General features: G+C 44.4%; 1 protein-coding gene across 1 annotated transcript; it reads left to right on the top strand.

Annotated features, from left to right (window-relative positions):
* The first annotated feature begins 6,792 nt into the window (after positions 1–6,792).
* Positions 6,793–19,998, top strand: trmt2a (tRNA methyltransferase 2 homolog A). Its single transcript, XM_037680599.1, has 12 exons — positions 6,793–6,908; positions 8,642–9,278; positions 9,430–9,538; positions 11,400–11,581; positions 11,692–11,806; positions 11,889–12,004; positions 12,093–12,204; positions 18,086–18,208; positions 18,312–18,387; positions 19,242–19,358; positions 19,432–19,528; positions 19,635–19,998. Exons 2-12 carry the CDS (start codon positions 8,650–8,652, stop codon positions 19,786–19,788), a joined length of 1,830 nt encoding a protein of 609 aa, XP_037536527.1. The 5' UTR covers positions 6,793–6,908; positions 8,642–8,649; the 3' UTR covers positions 19,789–19,998.
* Positions 19,999–21,841: the final 1,843 nt, after the last annotated feature.

Here is a 21,841-nt window from a genome sequence, read left to right as displayed (position 1 = left end):
ATAATCAACCCTGTGGCGGTTTGCCTCCAGCTATCTCGCTCTCTCAAGGTACATCCCACGTTCCATGTCTCACGCATTAAACCCTTTTTTTCATCCTGTTTTGAGCCGTCCTCCAGGCCCCCTCCTCCCACCCGACTGATCAATGGGTCCCCGGCCTACACCGTCAAGAGGCTGCTCCACTCCAGATGGTGGGGTCAGGGCCTACACTACCTGGTGGACTAGGAAGGCTATGGACCTGAGGACCGGTCCTGGGTTCTTGCCCGTAATATTTTGGATAAGACACTCATTCATAATTTTCATAGTTCCCACCCTGACCAGCCTGGAGGTCCGTCAGGAGCCGGACCTTAAGGGTGGGGCTATGTCACCTTTCTGCCCCTTCCTGATTTAGTTTTCTGTTTCCATGTGCAGTTTTGCTTATCACCCATCTTGAGTTTTATCCTGCTCCTTCCAAGCTAAGCCACACCTCCCTTGTTTGTTACAGCAATCCGCACTCATCAGTTTCACCTGCTCACCTGCCTTTATAAGCTTCATGCTCACACTCCACCAGTGCCAGATTATCGAATTCTTTTAGATAGTAGATGTCCAGCGATCTCTTCACAGCCTTGTTCTCTTGCCTTGTCTCGACCCCACGCCTGTTCCTCGGATTCTTCGCCTTGCCTGCCCCTTACTTGTTTTGGATTCTGCCTTCTGACCACGGTACCATCTCTGCTTCCCATCTCCTCAACTACGCCCCCCGGATCAAGTTTTGGCTTTGGATTCTACTCTCTGACCAACTGTGCATGACCTCTGTTCTCCCAACTGGACCTCGTCCTTGGACTTTCCCTAGAACCACATTCTACATCAACCTGCTTCTCTGCTGCTGCTCGCTCACAGTGAGTGAAATCATTATCTCCTATTCACCAAGGAGTTCCTCTCTCTCCAGACTGTGAAGACTGTGTCAGAGCTTGGTCTGCATTGCTGGCAGTAAGTCGGGCTTGTTCCCAGTGAGAGTTGGACTCCGCCAAGGTTGCCCTTTGTCACCGATTCTGTTCATAACTTTTATGGACAGAATTTCTAGGTGCAGCCAAGGTGTTGAGGGGATCCATTTTGGTGGCCTTAGAATCGCTTCTCTGTTTTTAGCAGATGATGTGGTCCTATTGGCTTCATCAGGTCGTGATCTACAGCCTTCGCTGGAGCGGTTCACAGCCGAGTATGACGCGACCGGGATGAGGATCAGTTCCTCCAAATCCGAGGTCATGGTCTTGAGCCAGAAAAGGGTAGAGTGCCTTCTCCGGGTCGGGGAGGAGGTCCTGCCCCAAGTGGAGGAGTTTAAGTATCTTGGGGCCTTATTCACGAATGAGGGAAAAATGGAGCGTGAGACTGATTGGCAAATAGGTGCAGCATCGGCAGTGAAGCGGGCGCTGTGTCGGTCTGTCATGGTGAAGAAAGAGCTGAATCAAAAGGCAAAGTTCTCAATTTACCGGTCGATCTAAGTTCTTACCCCCATCTGTGGTCATGAGCTTTGGGTTGTGACCGAAAGAACGAGATCATGGATACAGGCGGCCGAAACGAGTGTTCTCCGCAGGGTGTCTGGGCTCTCCCTTAGAGATAGGGTGAGAAGCTCAGTCATCCGGGAGGGTTTCAGAGTAGAGCCGCTGCTTCTACACATCGAGAGGAGCCAGTTGAGGTGGCTCGGGCATCTGGTTAGGATGCCTCCTGGACGCCGCCCTGGTGAGGTGTTCCGGGCACGTCCCACTGGGAGGAGACCCAGAGGAAGACCCAGAACACGCTGGAGGGACTATGTTTCTCGGCTGGCCTGGGAACGCCTTGGGATTCCCCTGGAGGATTTGGCCCAAGTGGCTGGGGAGAGGGAAGTTTGGGCCTCCCTACTTAGGCTGCTACCCCCGTGACCCGACCCCGGATAAGTGGAAGAGAATGGATGGATGGATGGTCGGGTCAGGTTCGGAAAAAATGGCTGTGTGCTGGGGCCAGGTCGGGTTGGAAATTTTAGGCCCGAATGCAACTCTACTTCACAGTAGAAACATAATGTAAAGTTTAAATAGATCACAGAAAGTTGGATGTTTGCTCCACAATGTTGTTAGTATTTTTTACAGGTTTTTACACAGAATGTTCCAACTGACATCTGATAATGTCACGATCCAACTTTAAAACTTTTGCAACATAAAACATTCAATAAGAAACGTAATTTGTCTTATGTCTTTGCAGAACAATAAAACTTGAAGACGAGCAGGACAATTCGCAGCTGCATGTCAAGAGGCCTCCAAATACCTTTATGCTTTTCATGAAGGAGCAAAGGCCAAACGTGAAGGCTGAATTCCACCCAAAGCATAGTGTGGCTGCAAATATCATCCTAGGACAGAAGGTGATAGTGTTTGTTTCTGTTTGTGCATCAGTTGGTCTGTAGTGCTGCAGTTGTGTGTCAGTGTGTATACTGAAGGTGTTGTGTGTCCATCTTGTGACCACAGTGGAAGTCGTCAGAAGAAGAGCGGGCCAAATATATTGAAGAGGCCCAAGTGAAACAACAACTCCACAACGAGCAACACCCTGACAGTTACAAAAACAACTATGTAAGTACTCTCTGCTCAGACATGATCACATGACAGAACTGATGCTGATGAAGCAACTGGCTCCTCTTAATATGGAGGAGCAGTGCTTCTACACCGAGTCTCTCCTGGATAACTGAACTTCTCATCTTATCTCTAAGGGAGAGTCCAACTACCATGTGGAGGAAACTCATTTCAACAGCTTTTTTTCATTCAACCTTTATTTTTTAAATTTGTTCAGCCTTTATTTAGACAGGTTAATCCCATTGAGCCTCGGGGACTCATTTACAAGAGAGGCCTGATTTTAACAAAGAGTGATGACAATAGTGGATAACAACAATAGACAATCATAAAAGAGGCAAACATATTTTTTTAAACAAATTAAAATAAAATGGCAACCAAAAGGACAGTCAAAAGGGAAAAAGTAGCAAAAAAAACAAAAAACCTGCTAGATTATAAGGCAGTGTAGAAAACTAAAAACAGGAACATGTCTGCATTGGTTCTTGCGAGGAACTTAACAAATGTTTAAAGCCACTTAGAGAGGTCTGTAAGAGTCCTGCCCTGCACCCTGCCTTCCTCTCTCCACTCCTCTCACTCCTAATTGGCAACAGCTGCAGATGATCAACTCAACAACCAGGAGGAGTATAAGAAGCTTCAGGAACCACTCTACAGGGGCTGGAACATTGCCTACCAACGGTAGTTGTGTTCTGGCCAGTTTATCTCTGATATTATCCATCCATCCATCCATTTTCTTCCGCTTATCCGGGGTCGGGTCGCGGGGGTAGCAGCCTAAGTAGGGAGGCCCAGACTTCCCTCTCCCCAGCCACTTGGGCCAGCTCTTCCGGGGGAATCCCGAGGCGTTCCCAGGCCAGCCGAGAAACATAGTCCCTCCAGCATGTCCTGGGTCTTCCTCTGGGCCTCCTTCCGGTGGGACGTGTCCGGAACACCTCACCAGGGAGGCGTCCAGAAGGCATCCTAAACAGATGCCCAAGCCACCTCAACTGGCTCCTCTCGATGTGTAGAAGCAGCGGCTCTACGCTGAAACCCTCCCGGATGATCGAGCTTCTCACCCTATCTCTAAGGGAGAGCCCAGATACCCTGCGGAGAAAACTCATTTCGGCCGCTTGTATCCGAGATCTCATTCTTTCGGTCACAACCCAAAGCTCGTGACCATAGATGAGGGTGGGAACGTAGATCGATCGGTAAATTGAGAGCGTCGCCTTTTGACTCAGCTCTCTCTTCACCACGACAGACCTGCACAGCGCCTGCTTCACTGCAGACGCTGCACCTGTCCGCCTATCGATCTCACGCTCCATTTTTCCCTCATTCGTGAACAAGACCCCAAGATACTTGAACTCCTCCACTTGGGGTAAAACCTCCTCCCTGACCCAGAGAGGGCACTCTACCCTTTTCCGGCTCAAGACCATGGCCTCAGATATGGAGGAACTGATCTTCATCCCGGCCGCGTCGCATTCGGCTGCGAACCGCTCCAGCGAAAGCTGTAGATCACGATCTGATGAAGCCAATAAGACCACATCATCTGCAAAAATCAGAGATGCAATCCTAAGGCCACCAAAACGGATCCCCTCAACACCTTGGCTGCACCTAGAAATTCAGTTCATAAAAGTTATGAACAGAATCGGTGACAAAGGGCAACCTTGGTGGAGTCCAACTCTCACTGGGAACAAGCCCGACTTACTGCCGGCGATGCGGACCAGGTTCTGACACCGGTCATACAGGGACCTAACAGCCCGTATCAAAGGGCCCAGTACCCCATACTCCCAGAGTATCCCCCACGGGGTTCCCCGAGGGAAGCGGTCGAACGCCTTCTCCAAGTCTACAAAGCACATGTAGGGCAAACTCCCACACACCCTCCAGGACCCTGCTGCGAGTGTAGAGCTGGTCCAGTGTTCCAAAGCCAGGACGAAAACCGCACTGCTACTCTTGAATTCGAGGTTCGACTATCCGACGGACCCTCCTCTCCTGAACCCCAGAGTAGACCTTACTAGGGACGCATAGGAGCATGATTCCCCTGTAGTTGGAACACACTCTACGTTCCCCCTTTTTGAATAGGGGGACCACCACCCCGGTCTGCTAATCCAGGGGAACTTCCCTCGTGTCCACGCAATATTGCAGAGTCACGTAAGCCAACACAACCCTACAACATCCAGAGCCTTAAGGAACTCGGGGCGAATCTCATCTATCCCTGGGGCCCTGCCACCGAGGAGCTTTTTAACCACCTCGGTGACCTCAGCACCAGTGATTGGAGGGCCCGACCCAGAGTCCCCAGGCTCTGCTTCCTCAGTGGAAGACGTACCGGTGGGATTGAGGAGGTCTTCAAAGTATTCCGCCCACCGACCCACAACATCCCGAGTTGAGGTCAGCAGCACACCACTCCCACTATAAACAGTGTTGGTGGTGTACCGCTTTCCCCCCCTGAGATGCCGGATGGTAGACCAGAATCGCCTCAAAGCCGTGTGGAAGTCATTCTCCATGGCCTCTCCGAACTCCTCCCATGCCCGAGATTTTGCCTCAGCAACCACCCGAGCCGCATGTCGCTTGGACTGCCGGTACCCATCAGCTGCTTCCGGGGTCCCACAGGCCAAAAAGGCCCGATAGGACTCCTTCTTCAGCCTGACAGCATCCCTCACCGACGGTGTCCACCATCGGGTTCGAGGGTTGCCGCTGCGACAGGCACCGACAACCTTGCGGCCGCAGCTCCGGTAAGCCACCTCGACAATAGAGGCATGAAACATGGTCCACTCAGACTCAATGTCCCCCACCTCCCTCGGAACATGTTCAAAGTTCTCCCTGAGGTGGGAGTTAAAACTCCATCTCACAGGAGACTCTGCCAGACGTTCCTAGGAAACCCTCACAATACGTTTGGGTCTGCCAGGTCTGACTGACATCCTCCCCCACCATCGGAGCCAACTCACCACCAGGTAGTGATCAGTGGACAGCTCTGCCCCTCTCTTCACGCGAGTGTCCAAGACATGTGGCCGCAGATCAGATGAGACGATGACAAAGTCTATCATCGAACTGTGGCCTAGGGTGTCCTGGTGCCAAGAGCACATATGGACATCCTTATGCCTGAACAAGGTGTTCGTTATTGACAATCGATGACGAGCACAGAAGTCCAACAACAGAACACCACTCTGGTTCAGATCAGGGGGGCCGTTCCTCCCAACCACACCCCTCCAGGTCTCACTGTCATTGCCCACATGAGCATTGAAGTCCCCCAGCAGAACAAGGGAGTCCCCAGGAGGTGCACTATCCAGTACCCCCTCCAAGGACTCCAGAAAGGGTGGATAATCCGAACTGCCGTTTGGTGCATAAGCACAAACGACAGTCAGAACCCATCCCCCCACACGTAGGCAGAGGGAGGCCCCCCTCTCATTCACTGGGGTGAACGCCAACACACAGGCACCAAGTTTGGGGGCAATAAGTATGCCCACTCCTGCTTGGCACCTCTCACCAGGGGCAACTCCAGAGTGGAAGAGTGTCCAGCCCCTCTCAAGGAAACTGGTTCCAGAGCCCGAGCCATGCGTAGAGGTGAGTCCGACTATTTCTAGCCGGAACCTCTCAGCCTCACACACCAGCTCAGGCTCCTTCCCCACCAGTGAGGTGACATTCCACGTTCCAATAGCCAGCTTCTGTAGCCGAGGATCAGACCGCCAGGGTCCCCGCCCTCGGTCACCACCCATCCCACATTGCACCCTACCCCTTTGGCCCCTCCCACAGGTGGTGAGCCCATGGGAAGGGGGACCCACGTCTCCTCTTCGGGCTGTGCCCGGCCGAGCTCCATGGGTAAAAGCCCGGCCACCAGGCGCTCGCCCGCGTGCCCCACCTCCAGGCCTGGCTCCAGAGTGGGGCCCTGGTGACCCACGTCCGGGCAAGGGAACGTTAGGTCCGTTTATTTTTCTCATCATCGGGGTTTTTGGGCTGCACTTTGTCTGGTCCCTCACCTAGGACCTGTCTGCCATGGGTGACCCTACTAGGGGCGTAAAGCCCCTGACAGCATAGCTCCTAGGATCATTGGGACACTCAAACCCCTCCACCACGGTAAGGTGGCAGCCCAGGGAGGGGATATACATTTGTACGCATCCTTATGACTGTTTATTGTTGTCTTTGTTATCCACTGTTGTCATCTCTCTTTGTTAAAAACCAGGTCTCCCTTGTAAATGAGTCCCCGTGACTCAATGGGATTAACCTGTATAAATACAGGTAAAAAAAAAAAAAAAAAAGTTAAATAAATAAAAGGACTACTGCCCCTTTAAGAGAGTTCAGAGTTCACGCTGCACGTGTTCAAATCAACATGGCGGCCTCGTGCTTAGTAGTATCGGAAACGAAACTTGGTGTTTGAAGGTAAGAATTGACATGTGGATAAAATTATAAGTTTTAAATGAATGTGTCTGCTGCCTGCACTCAGTCTGAACAATAATCTGTCAAGTTTAGAGTAACGAGATTTCAAAAAATTCTGTACAAAAACAAACATTCACCTCAGTGAATGTTTCCACCTCAGCCTTATCCAGACCTTTGGATGGTGACAGATGTAACTTGTGAAACGCTTTGTATCACTTTATCATTCAGGATGTTGCCACAGAAAACTCACAATTCAAAACACAAAATCACTCAAAATGAGTCAATTTTAGACACATTCTCAACAAGATCTTTGTTTTAAATTTATGCCATTAAGAAATTGCGGTCAGCTCTGTTAGCAAAATATCCCATTGGACAGATTTTTTTTGTAAACCCTCAGAAAGTACTGCAAGATGTACACCTACAACTGATTAACCTTTGGAGAAACCCCTGTTTAAGATGGCTGCCACAGCCAACTTACAAGATGGCTATGATTGTTATGATTCAGTCAGTTTTACACGATATGTCAAACTTTAGTTGTAGTTGAGCTTCATAGAAAACATTTACTCCAAGGGCTACTCATTCAGTGAGATCTTTGCTTTTAACTTCAGCAGTAACTTTTGGAGTCAGATCTGTTTGTAAGCAAAATATCTCATGAACCACTGGAAAGTGGAAAGGAACTTTCACCAAATAATCATGGGATTAATCTAATTCACCATGGCCCCTAAAGCTAATTGACTGTAGCCTGCACGATAGTCACAATTCAGTCAGTTGTCCAAGTATTAAGCTTACATTAAAATATCTGAGCCTCACATGGTAATAACAAGCCTTACAATATTACATATTGCAAGAGGTCCTTCATACTTGAATGACAGCTTCTGTCAATGGTTGAAAATTTCTGTCCACTTCAGCACCTTTTTCCTGTGGGGTCCCTCAGGGTTCCATTCTCAGACTGCACATTTTCACTAACCTGCACCCTTTATATTCTGAGAAAATGTGGCATGTTCTTCCAGTTTTTTGCAGATGATGGCCATATTTATCTGCAACTAAAGCCAAATAATTCTTGCTCCTTCTACCAGAATGTCTTGACAAGCTAAATGCATGACTGGCTGCACTTTTTTAGCTTTAATAAAAAAAAATATATATAAATATTATTGTGTTAAGCCTTAGCACTCCCTCAGACACACCTGTCTACATTGTAAAACTCTGGAGTCATGTCTTAAACAGTCACAGATCTGGATAATTTTGGACTTGGTAAGTTTAATAAACAGATTAATGCTGTTCTGCAGAAACGTTTCTCTCAGTTAAGACCGGTATCTAAATTGAAACCTGTTTTGATTAGACCTGACTTGGGGAGAACCTGATGTGACTACTTCACTGTACTTGATGTTGGGGTCAGTCAGGCCTCCATTTCACACCTACTTGTTCTAAATGCTGCTGCCCTTCTCGTGCAGATTTGAGCACATTTCACCAGTCCTTCGTTAGCTTCCTTCATATGACAGAATTGATTAAAAGAATTCTCATGTTGACTCAAATGCATAAATGGTCCTTCTCCTCATATCTTCTGCTTTCTATTTTTATGCTTGTATGTGGGCTCTGAGATCATCTGATCAGCTGCTTTTAGTTGTCCTAACTAACAAAAAGTATTTTTTGCTGTTTTCAAGATGTCTTAACAAATATTATTCAAGAGAATGATGAGCCTTTTCTGTTCTTCTGACAAGTGTTTGGTATTTTCACAGCCAGCAGAATGATGGCAGAAGGTAGCAATCCAGCATCTGATGCAACACCATCAAAGGAGGAGGAGCCTGATGATGTCCCACAAAACTTTAAAAACGACACTCCTGAAGCTGATGCTCAAGCTGCACGCGACAGTGAGGCAGCTCCTGACCCCTGCAAGTACCGCTACATAAAGGACGACCTCTTCACTTCTGAAATCTTCAAGGTGGAGATCAGGAATCTGCCCAAGTTCACCGGTTTCAATGACCTAAAGAAGTTCCTGGCCAAACATGGGCTCAATCCACATAAAATCAAGCTTTTTGGCAGGCAGACGTTTGCTTTTGTCACCTTTAAGAATGAGGAGGAGCGCGACAAAGCCATGAAGATGGTTCACGGCATGCAGTGGAAGGGTCAGGTGCTCAGCGTCAAGCTGGCCAAACCGAAAGCAGACCCCATCTTGAAGAAGAGGAAGCAGGAGGAGGGCGAGGGTGTGTCAGGGCAGCCCGTTTCTAAAAGAACTGAAGGCGGTGAGGAGGAGGACGAGGAGCCACTCAGTGTTCAGATCGCCAATGTGGTGACTCCTCTGTGGAATGTGCCTTACGAGGAGCAGCTGAGGAGGAAGGAGCAGGAGGTGGTGGGGATTCTGCAGAGGTTGGCCAAGTAGGTCTCAGTCAGATGTTTTACAGCAGCAAAGTGATGTTTTCACCTGTTTATTGAACAAAGTCTAGTTTCCTGCTACATCTGGTTTAAGAGCTCCTGACAACCAAACGTTTGTGTTTTCAGTCTGGCTGATCGTTTTGCTTTGTTTCAGTGAGATTGGCAGCACCAACAAAGCCATGTTACCATGGTTATTTGCACAGAAAGGAAAATTCAACAAAATGTGTTGTCCTCTTGAAGCCATTCGACCATCTCCCACACAGGTAACCATTAACTCATTAAGCAAGTAGTTTCAGTTTGAAAACACACAAATGACTAAAATAACATGATCCTGATATCACACTCCCATTAACTGCTGGCTTAGTTACCAGCAGTTAATGGGCGAGAGTCTGGGAACATCCTGGAAAGGTTGCCACATCACAGCTCAGTTAGCATATTAAATGTGAACTTTCATTGCTGGATAAGGAGAAAAAGACTGAACCAGTATGATTTGTTTTCCTAACCAGCTTTAAAGCGCAGTGGTTGAGAGAGATGCTTTGCCGCTACAGAATTTGAGCATCTTGCAGTCACTGAGTCTTCAGACATTGTCAGACAGCTGAGGATGGGCTCATGTTGGGTCATGCAGCCGGACAATGATCCCAAACACAAAAGCGAATCGGCAACTAAATGACACAGGACTTGAAACAAGGCACGGTGCTAACAAATGAGTTAAAAATAGTCCTGCAGCATGCAAGCCTCTTTCTGTTTCCCTCTCAGCCTCGTTGAGAAGCAGTAGAGACTAGGCCTGTTGCAATAAACAATCAATTAATCCATGATAAATGGAAATTATCAACCTCATTTTCATTTATCGGCTTTATCATTTCTTCATGTCTCTCTTTTTATTGAAGTCACTGGATGACAAAAAGCTCAACTCCAGTGCTCTTCACTGACCCCTCCCTTTCTCTTTTCTCTTTAAAATCTGTTTTAACGATCCAAAATTGCGTTTTTGGATTTTTTTGTTTTTGGTCCACCATTTTGAGAACCAAAGAGAGACAGCCCATGTCATGTCAAGGGGCCTCCCTCCCATTTTTCTTAAAGAGACACGCTGATCGCTCCCTCACTATCCATCCTTCTGTTCAAACAGTCTTGTACTGCCATCCGCTGGTAAAAAAAAGGCACTACATACAAAAATCAAAATTTCTTCTTAAATTTGACAATAATTAATTATTGTCAAATTTCAAACCATATTATCGTTTTTCGCAATAATTTCTGAGACAATTAATCGCCCAGCAAAATTTGTTATCGTGACGGGTCTAGTAGAGACTTCATTCTAGTTCTTAATACTTTGTTGTCTATGATGTCATAGATGAAAAGGGATTGGCTATTATTAGTTAACAAAACATTATTTCAAAATGATTAAAAAACAACCACAAACCTGAATTAACTGAGGCAATGTGGAAAAGTATCTAAAACCCTCAGACTAACTCGGGTAAGGGTACGGCGGAAAAATATTTCTGACTGTGGACGATGTAGCGAGGCTCAACGTAATCCAGAAATCTTCGGAATCCGACATCCTCAACGAGAAAATAAACTTCCACACCGCCGACATTTTGAATTTTCCTCTCCGCCGTGATCAGATCAGGTAGGCGCGCATGACATCATCACATTGTGCTGGCGCTGCAGGCATCCTTGTCACTGGGTTGTCAACCAAAAACAGTGTCTTTTATATCAGTGAGTTATTTTAATGGAATGGCTAATGTCCGATATTTAACTTTAACTCTAAAATCGGCCGATGCCATGCCGATAATATCGTGCATCCCTACTTGGAATATGTGTTGAGGATGACTCGGCTACATTAACTTCATCTCATCTGTAATGTTGAATATGTTAAAGGCATTTTTGTATTGGGCAAAGGTTAATTAGCCATGGCAGCCATCTTGGACTGGGCTCTAAAAGTCGATCAGACGAAGATGTACATTCAGTGATTACGTCTGGACAGTTTCATTAAACTCCATCCACTGGTTCAGGAGATCAGAGTAAATACAAGCAGAAACATTATTCCAGAATAAACTGGTTCAAATTTAAAATCTGTTATTTAACACCTTTCACTTTACTAACGAGTTATTCTGATCGTGTTTGTGGCAGACAGAGTACAGAAACAAGTGCGAGTTCCTCATCTCAGTTGGGGCAGATGGCGAGGATAAGACCATTGGTTTTCGTTTGGGGAAGTATAAAGGAGGCTCCTGTGCTGTGGTGGGACCAGCAGAGACCTGCCATGTTTCAGCAGAGGCCAAAAGGGTGGTCAGCGAATTTCAGAACTTTATTAGGTATTACGACATGGTTGTGGTGGAGCAGCTGTTATGGATGCTGTCATTTATAAAGATTGAAAATCTACAAATTCTTTCTTCTTTTGTTTTCGTGACGATTTTGTGAGCAGGACAACTCCATACTCTGTGTACAGTCCTGAGACATACGAAGGTCACTGGAAGCAGCTGACTGTGCGCACCACAAGGACCAAACAAGCTATGGTGATTGTTTTCTTCAACCCGCAGGTGACGAGACTTCTTCACTTTAACCTCATGTAATGAACTGTTAGATTTCTCCCTTTTACTCTCCTTCGTTTTTTTCTCTTAGAAACTTGAGGAAGACGAGCTCAATGCTCTGAAGAGCTCTATGAAGAAGTACTTCACTGAAGGAAAGGGCAGTGAGAGCGCTGCGACCTCTTTATACTTTGTTCGAGACGGTCAGAGGTGAATAAAGCCACACGCTAACGCTCAGCCTTTCATGAGGGATAGTGGATCTACATAACTGAAGCTACATTTGTGTGTTCGACTGAAGAAAATCTCCCAACCCGGAGGACCTGCCCTGTGAGCTCATAGCTGGGGAGAGCTGCATTCATGAGGAGCTGCTCGGTCTGAAGTTCAGGATTTCTCCTCACTCCTTCTTCCAGGTATGGATTTATTTCAAAAGATTAAATTACAATCAAAGTTAACACCAGGACACTTGATATACAGTGATGATTGAAAGTTTGTGAAGCCTTTAGAGTTTTCTATACTTCTGCATGAATAGAGACGCAACATCATCAGATTTTCACACAAGTCTTAAAAGTAGATAAAGAGAATTCAGTTAAACAAACGAGACTAAAATATTATACTTGGTCATTAATTTATTGATGAAAATGATCCAACATTACATATCTGTGAGTGATAAAAGTATGTGAACCTCTAGGATTAGCAGTTAATTTGAGGGTGAAAATAGAGTCAGGTGTTTTCAATCAATGAATGATGATCAGGTGTGAGTGGGCACCCTGTTTGATTTAAAGAACAGGATCTATCAAAGTCTGATCTTCACAACATGTTTGTGGAAGTGGATCATGGAGGAACAAAGGAGATTTCTGAGGAGCTCAGAAAAGGAGTTGTTGATGCTCATCACGTTGGAAAAGGTTACAAACAACCTGTAAAAGAGTTTGGACTCCACCAATCCACAGTCAGACAGTGTGTGCACAAATGGAGGAAATTCAAGACCATTGTTTCCCTCCCCAGGAGTGGTGGGCCAACAGAGATCACTCCAAGAACAAGGTGTGTAATACAAGCAGTCAGCGAGGTCACAAAGGAGCCCTGAAACAGTGACGTGCAGTCAGGGGAGGCAGGTGAGGCTTTGTCTCACCTGTCATCATAACTAGGGATGCACCGATCCACATTTTTTAACTTCCGATCCTGATACCTAAATCTAAATATCGTCCGATACCGATCCAGTTCCGATATCATGATCATCATTGATTTTATGAGGCTGTAATAATCTCCTCTCAAGTACAATTTGCACAAATATATGCATGCATGTCCAAAAAGGTAACTTGAGGTAAGTTTTATTAATGTTGGATAAGTTTTAAAGTTAGAATTAAATTCTGCTAACACAAAACATATATATATTTTTTTATTCCTAGCTTTTAAAGTGGATATTAGTGATTAATTTAAGTGATTGTTTAAAGTTATTTTATATTTTTTTAAATAAGGGGCAGATATAAGATTTTTTTTCTTATTTCTGCACTCTTTTCTTTCAATGTTTTCTTTTTGATGAATTTGTTTTGTTTCTTTTAAATGAATGAATAAAATAAAATGTGAAATGGCTTCAAACATCTGCTAAATTCATGGCATAAACCAACAGACATGTTCCTGTTTTTAGTATTTTACATCACTTTATAATGTAGCTGTTTTTGTTTCGTTTATATATATATATAGATATAGATAGATATAGATATAGATAGATAGATAGATAGATATTTTTTTTTGTGTAATTTTCAAATCATATGTTTTTTTATGATTGTGTACTGTTGTATTGATAAATATCTCCTGGAGGGTAAACTATATCTTGACTGCAAGTATCAAGCTGTGAAATCCTTCATTTTCTACAACTGATAGTGGTTGGTCATTAATTATGATGAAGTTTAGCAACTTCTCAATAAACATTCAAGCTCCGGGGCTTCAGCGATGTCTTCTTCTTGTTCAATCCGAAGCAGTCAGTCTGATTTCGGTCAGCCGCACTCTGTCTGTCCCTCCTCAGAGACAGGCAGACTGAGCGGGGCCGATTGGACGCGGCTGGCCGGGGTCGAGTCGCCTCTTTCGGATTGAGCAAAGAGTACTGCCCCGCTGAAGCCACGGAGCTCGAATGTCCAATATAAAACTAACTTCATCGCGGTTTAACGTGGTGCTATGGTTCTGCAGACAATGCACAATGCTGTCTTGTTCTGTGGTGCTTCTAGTGTAAAATACTTCCACACAGCGGACATGTTTAGATGAAAAGAGAAAATACATTTAATCACTTGACTGTTCTGTATAACTGTTTTATAAAACTGTTTTCTGAATTATTTCAACACTTCAATGGTCAAAATCACAGAATTTACAGATTTCCTGTTCAAACAATGTGGGATAAAGCTAATAGTTTTTTTTAAGAGAGGAGTATGGAGTTGATTAAAGCATAATTAGATGCCTTTAAAAAAATGCTAAATTGAAATATAAGCTTCTATTTTGGGTTCATACAGGTCCTTCTCAAAAAATTAGCATATTGTGATAAAGGTCATTATTTTCCATAATGTAATGATAAAAATGAAACTTTCATATATTTCAGATTCATTGCACACCAACTGAAATATTTCAGGTCTTTAATTGTTTTAATACTGATAATTATGGCATACAGCTCATGAAAACCCAAAATGCCTGTCCCAAAAAATTAGCATATTTCATCCCACCAATGAAAGACAAGTGTTTTTAATACAAAAAACGCCAACCTTCAAATAATCATGTTCAGTTATGCACTCAATGCTTGGTCGGGAATCCTTTTGCATGAATGACTGCTTCAATGCGGCGTGGCATGGAGGCAATCAGCCTGTGGCACTGCTGAGGTGTTATGGAGGCCCAGGATGCTTCGATAGCGGCTTTAAGCTCATCCAGAGTGTTGGGTCTTGCATCTCTCAACTTTCTCTTCACAATATCCCACAGGTTCTCTATGGGGTTCAGGTCAGGAGAGTTGGCAGGCCAATTGAGCACAGTAATACCATGGTCAGTAAACCACTTACCAGTGGTTTTGGCACTGTGAGCAGGTGCCAGGTCGTGCTGAAAAATGAAATCTTCATCTCTATAAAGCTTTTCAGCAGATGGAAGCATGAAGTGCTCCAAAATCTCCTGATAGCTAGCTGCATTGACCCTGCCCTTGATAAAACACAGTGGACCAACACCAGCAGCTGACATGGCACCCCAGACCATCACTGACTGTGGGTGCTTCACACTGGACTTCTGGCATTTTGGCATTTCCTTCTCCCCAGTCTTCCTCCAGACTCTGGCACCTTGATTTCCGAATGACATGCAAAATTTGCTTTCATCCGAAAAAAGTACTTTGAACCACTGAGCAACAGTCCAGTGCTGCTTCTCTGTAGCCCAGGTCAGGCGCTTCTGCTGCTGTTTCTGGTTCAAGAGTGGCTTGACCTGGGGAATGTGGCACCTGTAGCCCATTTCCTGCGCACGCCTGTGCACGGTGGCTCTGGATGTTTCTACTCCAGACTCAGTCCACTGCTTCCGCAGGTCCCCCAAGGTCTGGAATCGGCCCTTCTCCACAATCCTCCTCAGGGTCCGGTCACCTCTTCTCGTTGTGCAGCGTTTTCTGCCACACTTTTCCCTTCCCACAGACTTCCCACTGAGGTGCCTTGATACAGCACTCTGGGAACAGCCTATTCGTTCAGCAATTTCTTTCTGTGTCTTACCCTCTTGCTTGAGGGTGTCAATGATGGCCTTCTGGACAGCAGTCAGGTCGGCAGTCTTACCCATGATTGCGGTTTTGAGTAATGAACAAGGCTGGGAGTTTTTAAAAGCCTCACAAATCTTTTGCAGGTGTTTAGAGTTACGTCGTTGATTCAGATGGTTAGGTTAATAGCTTGTTTAGAGAACCTTTTTTATGATATGCTAATTTTTTGGGACAGGCATTTTGGGTTTTCATGAGCTGTATGCCATAATCATCAGTATTAAAACAATTAAAGAACTGAAATATTTCAGTTGGTGTGCAATGAATCTGAAATATATGAAAGTTTCATTTTTATCATTACATTATGGAAAATAATGACCTTTATCACAATATGCAAATTTTTTGAGAAGGACCTGTATATGTGAACATCCGATTTCCAAATGAGTCAGTGCCTCACCTATCAGAATCAGAATAAACTTTATTGGAATTGCACCGAGGTACAATGCGAATATGTACGTACAATCGAAATTTAATTTCACTGATCCATGCTATGAGTCTCCTTCAAGGTCGAACCCACCACACTGACGAGTCCCAGAAGCCGCAGGTGGTCTGCGATTCTCAATCGCCTCCACCTTACGGTTAAGCTCGTAAACCAAAGGATTTAAAGTTCCCACAGCCAGGACCAAAACCTTCACACTGACTCGGAAGCTTTTCCATGGCCAAAACTGCTCCCGATGTCTTCTTCAAAAGTCGATAAAACAGAGTCCTGCTGATGCCAAAAAGCAGAGTTCCTGCTATCATAAGTCCAAATATGTAGTCTCAGCTGGACATGCCGGTTCTCCAGGACCTTGTCGCTTTGATGAAAAAAATCTTCTGTCACAAAGCTCACTGCACGTCACTGACCCCAGGGTAACTTCTAAGCGACTGTAGGTCTCTCTCGCATTGATTAATGTTAATGTTCATGAGTCCACCATCAGGAGAACACTGAACAACAATGGTGTCATGGCGAGGTTGAAGGAGAAACCACTGCTCTCCAAAAAGAACATTGCTGCTCATCTGCAGTTTGTTAAAGATCAAGTGGACACGCAGAAGGCTGCTGGAAAAGAGTTCTGTGGATGAGACCAAAATTAAGTACTCTTCTAAAGGGGCAGACTGTGGAAGTTCTTGACACCTCCAAATATCTGTGTACAGTTACTGACAGTAAACTGACCTAACTGTGTGTAAGAACAGGAACCAGCGCCTGTTTATCCTCAGGAAACTTTCTTCCTTCCACGTCGATAAAACCTTGTTGACTTTAACAACAAAAAAGGTTGATTCATGTCATCTGGACTTCGTTTTTTTGTTAAAAAGAAACGTTTCGCCCCTCGTCCAAGAGGCTTAGTCAGTCTGAGGCCTAGCCATCTGGTATTACCCAGAAGCCACCCTGACTCTTGTGTTTTTAACAAAAAAACGAAGTCCAGATGACATGAATCAACCTTTTTTGTTGTTATATACCTGGATGACTGAGAAAACAAACTTTGTGTTCTTGTTGACTTTAGTTTTTCAAGCTTTTCTTGAATCGGTTGTCTCACTGCTTGGTGTCCTGGTTTGGTGTTTCAACTCTTAAAAACAAGAACTGCCTGAACCAAATAGTCAAATGGTCCCAGTAAGATGACGGGTGAGATGCAGCTAATCCCAGATTATTGTACTCCAGGCAGGTGCAGATGTTATCCATCCATCTGAACAGATGTGGCTCATCCTCTGCACTGCCAGTTCAGGCTCCTCCCAGGCTCATATTTGATTCCCAGTTGTAAAACTAAGTACTGGTATAAAACCAGCTTTGTTCCTGTTGCCATAAGCTTCCAAAATTCAACTTAGCATAGCACCTTTAAAAAAAAAAAATAAAATCATTTTTGAATCATGTTATATTTATTTTTATACTTATGGTGTGTCTATGTCAAGTTTCCTGTCTGGCAAGAAAGCTGACTCACCTCACTGTAACCAAATCTACCTAAGGGTATAAGATTGAGTGATTGAAAATAGAACTTTTTGGTTTAAATGGGAAGCATTCTGTGTGAAGAAAGGAAAACACTGCATTCCTGCATAAGAACCTTATCCCAGCTGTGAAACATGGTGGTGGTAGTATCATGGTTACTGATCCAGATACTGAAAGCAAAGGTTCACATACTTTTACTATCACAATTATGTAATATTGGATCATTTTCCTCAATAAATAAATGTCCAACTATAATATTTTTGTCTCATTTGTGTAACTGGGTTCTTTTTATCTACTTTTATGACTTGTGTGAAATTCTGATGTTTCAGGTCAAATTTATGTAGAAATATAGAAAATTCTGAAGTGTTCACTTACAAGCAGCACTGTACCATACTGTAAATTAATTTCTGTATTTTAAATATTGACTTTGAAGACGAGTTATGCAGCCATCATACACAATGTGGTGACTACAGTTATTTATATAGATTGGTTAACAGGTGGCCAGGTAGTTAACAGGTGGCCAGGTAGTTAACAGGTGGCCAGGTAGTTAACAGGTGGCCAGGTAGTTAACAGGTGGCCAGGTGGTTAACAGGTGGCCAGGTGCTCAGTGTGTGTTACCTCGCAGGTGAATACAGGAGCTGCAGAGGTGCTGTACTCGGCTGTGGGGGAGTGGGCCCAGCTCGATCAGGACAGCACAGTGCTGGACGTGTGCTGTGGGACTGGAACCATTGGCATCTCCCTCGCTAAAGTAATCTTTATGTTGCAAATGTTTCTGTGACTGATAAAATTTTAATAATTCACGTTGCACTGAATTTGAATGATCTGTTAGGACGTTCTATTTCTTTGTTTAGAGAGTAAAAAAGGTGATTGGGATCGAGTTGTGCCAGGAAGCAGTGGAAGACGCCAGAGTTAATGCAAAGCTCAACGGTAGGGCACTAGACATCATCACACATAGGCCTGTCACGATCAACAACAAATCAATTAATCTCATGATAAATGAAACTTATTGACCTCATTTTCATTTATCGTCTTTATCGTTTCTTCATGTCTCTCTTTCTACTGAAGACACTGGATGACAAAAGGCTCAACTCTGGTGCTCTTCACTGACCCCTCCCTTTCTCTTTTCTCTTTAAAATCCATTTTAACTGCCCAAAATCACATTTTTGGATCGTTGGCAGCTAAGCTGAGAAGCTAAGCTACGAACTAAGCTAACAGGCCGACCTCTGGGAAAAAACCTCCGTCTTGTCGAAGCTCCAAAATTGATTGAAACCCGTGCCTTCGTCCAAAAAGTTTTTCTCTGCAAAAAGAAGCTGAGAACTTGTGTTACTGATTTTTTATTTTTTATTTTTAAAAGCTTTGTGTGAAAAATTCTATGCTAAAGAGCTCAAACCACACCGAGCATCTGCCATTTTGAGAACCAAAGAGAGACGGCCCATGTCACGTCAAGAGACCTCCCTCCCATTTTTCTTAAAGAGACGCTGCTCGCTCCCTCACTATCCATCCTTTGGTTCAAACAGTCTTATACTGCCATCTAGTGGTCGAAAAAAGGTACTATACGCAAAACTAAATTTTTTTCCTTAAATTTGACAATAATTACTTATTGTCAAATTTCAAACAGTATTATTGTTTATCGCAATAATTTCTGAGACAATTAATCGCCCAGCAAAATTTGTTATCGTGACAGGCCTAATCACACATCCATCCTGCCTAAAGTGAATCAAAACCATTAGGCCTCTAGTATGATGGTCTGGGTTTGATGGTTTCCCTCTTTGTGTCTGAAGGTCTCAGTAATGTTGAGTTTCACTGTGGAAAAGCAGAGGATGTGTTTCCTAACATCCTCAATGCTGTCGTTTCACCCAACGTCACCGCCATCGTAGATCCACCCAGAGCAGGCCTACGTAAGTGCACAGAGACCAAAATGTGCACCGTGTTAAAGATGTGTTGCGTTAAGAGGTTTTATTTAATGAACAGATTCCAAAGTGATCCTCGCCATCAGGAGAGCAGAACATCTGAAGAGGCTCGTTTACGTTGCGTGCAACGCCAAGGCAGCCATGGCCAACTTCATTGAGTGAGTTCTAGTTTAGCCATTTTGTTCCTGCAGCTACTGGTTTTATTATTAAAAGCTATGCGAGCGAGCATTTTCTCATATTTTAATGTTAAAATTTGATTTTCAGCCTGTGCAGAGCTCCTTCCAACAGAGTTCACGGAGCTCCGTTCCGTCCGGTGCGAGCGCTGGCCGTGGATTTATTTCCTCAGACGATGCACGTTGAAATGCTCCTGCTGCTCGAGAGAGTGGACTACGACTCCCAGCAGCAGCAGACTCCCTGATCAGGAACAGACTCTAAACAGTTAATGGCTTTTCATCCTTTAAATTTATACTCACTTGTTACTGCTATAGAAAAACAAGTTTCTTGGAACCTTTTTGTTTACAGAAATTAAATAGTTGAAGTTAAAAGTAACTTCCAAGTGTTCTGGCTTAGATTAATCACTTTATTTGAAAGCATTTTGATTTAAGGACAACTTAAACCTGTTCAGTCAAGAAGAGTAAACTTGTACAAACTTATCAAGAATAAATAAGTTTCCATTTACAAGTGCTTGTTCTGGTTTGTGCTACAGATGTGATCAAACTTGTTTGTAGCCTTCGTTGAAGAATGAAAAGCCCACATTGGTCACTGAAACAAACTGAAACTGACAGAATGACAAATTTAGTGAGAATCAAAGTTTTTGAATTTTAGTTGAACAGAAAAACTAAAGAGACTGGCCTTGGCTAAATGAATGGTACATTTAATATTTTGTTGCACAACTTTTTAAGTCAATCTCTGCAATCAAGTAATTTCAATGTGCACCTGCCAACAGGTTCCACTCCTGAACTGCTTCATCTGAATCATGTTTCACCTCTGTCCACAGATGTTCAGCAGGGTTTAGATCAGGGCTCAAAGGCCACTTCAGAATGGTCCAACGTTCTGTTCTTAGCCATTCTTGGGTGATTTAGCAGTGTTTTAAGTTGGAGGATCCATGACCTGAAACAGCAGCACATTTTGCTCCAGAATGCCTGGATAGCCTTGAGATTTCATTGTAACCAGCACAGATCACTCTGTGCCAGATGCAGCAGAGCAGCTGTAGAACAAGAGCTTCCTCCAGGTTTCACTGTAGATCACTCTGTACGTTCCATTTCCTGGTTTGTGAACAAAAAGCTAAAAAGACCTATGCAGTTTGTTACATGTGTTCAGGCAGATTCCAGTTTTTGTGGGTGATTTGGTATCCAGTTGTCTTCCATTAAGTCCACTTCGACTCCCAACAGTGACCGATGGTGTGACTGGTGCACCTTGCCTTGAAAGAGTTTGAACTCTTTGGATACTATTCTCAAGTCTCTTCAGTTCATCAGTTTTCTCTTGTGGCCATGTTCAGGGAGGTTCTTTAGTCCTGTGGACCTTGACCTTCTGAATATTCTGCAGCTGTGGACACAGAGACATCAAGCTTCTTGGTCTTATAGACTTTACACTGTCAGTTTTCTTTGTAACCTCCCAAGATAACTGTCCTAAGTTTTATTTGGTCCATGTTTAATGTGGGACACATCATGAAGCCAAACAGCCCTGTGACTACTTCCACTCCTTAAACCAGGGGTGCCCAAAGTGGGGCCCACCCGCCAAGCTTTCCTCATTACTATATTAAAATTTCCTTTGAAGCGTCAGTGTGTTTACACTCAGTCATTCTGACTTTGTTAAATGGAAAGTCAGCCCAATGACTACCTTAATGGCACTATACAGCTGGAGTGGCTATTATGTGCATTAAATTATTTAATTTGACTAATTTATATTTTATTTTGGGGCAGCACGGTGGCACAACTGGTAGAGCTGCTGCCTCTCAGCGAACAGGTCCCTGGTTCAAACCCCGGTCCAGGGGCCTTTCTGGGTGGAGTTTGCATGTTCTCTCCGTGCATGCGTGGGTTTTCTCCGGGTACTCCTGTTTCCTCCCACAGTCCAAAAACATGCATGTTAGGCTGATTGATAACTCTAAATTGTCCCTAGGTGTGAGTGAGAGAGTGAATGGTTGTTTGTCTCTATGTGGTCCTGTGATGGACTTGCGACCCGTCCAGGGTGTACCCCGCCCCTCGCACAGTGATTGCTGGACATGGGCACCAGCGACCCCAGTGACCCAAAATGGAATAAAACGGGTAAAGAAAATGGATGGATATTTTATTTTGACAGACTTCCTACAGCTTCCTGACACTGGAAATCATTTTCCTTTGATCCTGCACTAAATACTTATAAATCACACAAATAGCCTAAATGATAAATATGAACTGGCTTCAGTAGTGATTTTAGCCTCTTTTTGGGACTGCTCAAGCACCTCTGAAAAAGAAAACATTGTTGGAAACATT

This window comes from Nematolebias whitei, chromosome 8 (assembly GCF_014905685.2).
Source record: "Nematolebias whitei isolate Nwh7 chromosome 8, NemWhi1, whole genome shotgun sequence".
In the NCBI taxonomy this organism is placed as follows: Eukaryota; Metazoa; Chordata; class Actinopteri; order Cyprinodontiformes; family Rivulidae; genus Nematolebias; species Nematolebias whitei.
Note: the sequence above shows the minus strand (reverse complement) of the source record. Positions and strands in the feature narration are given on the sequence as shown.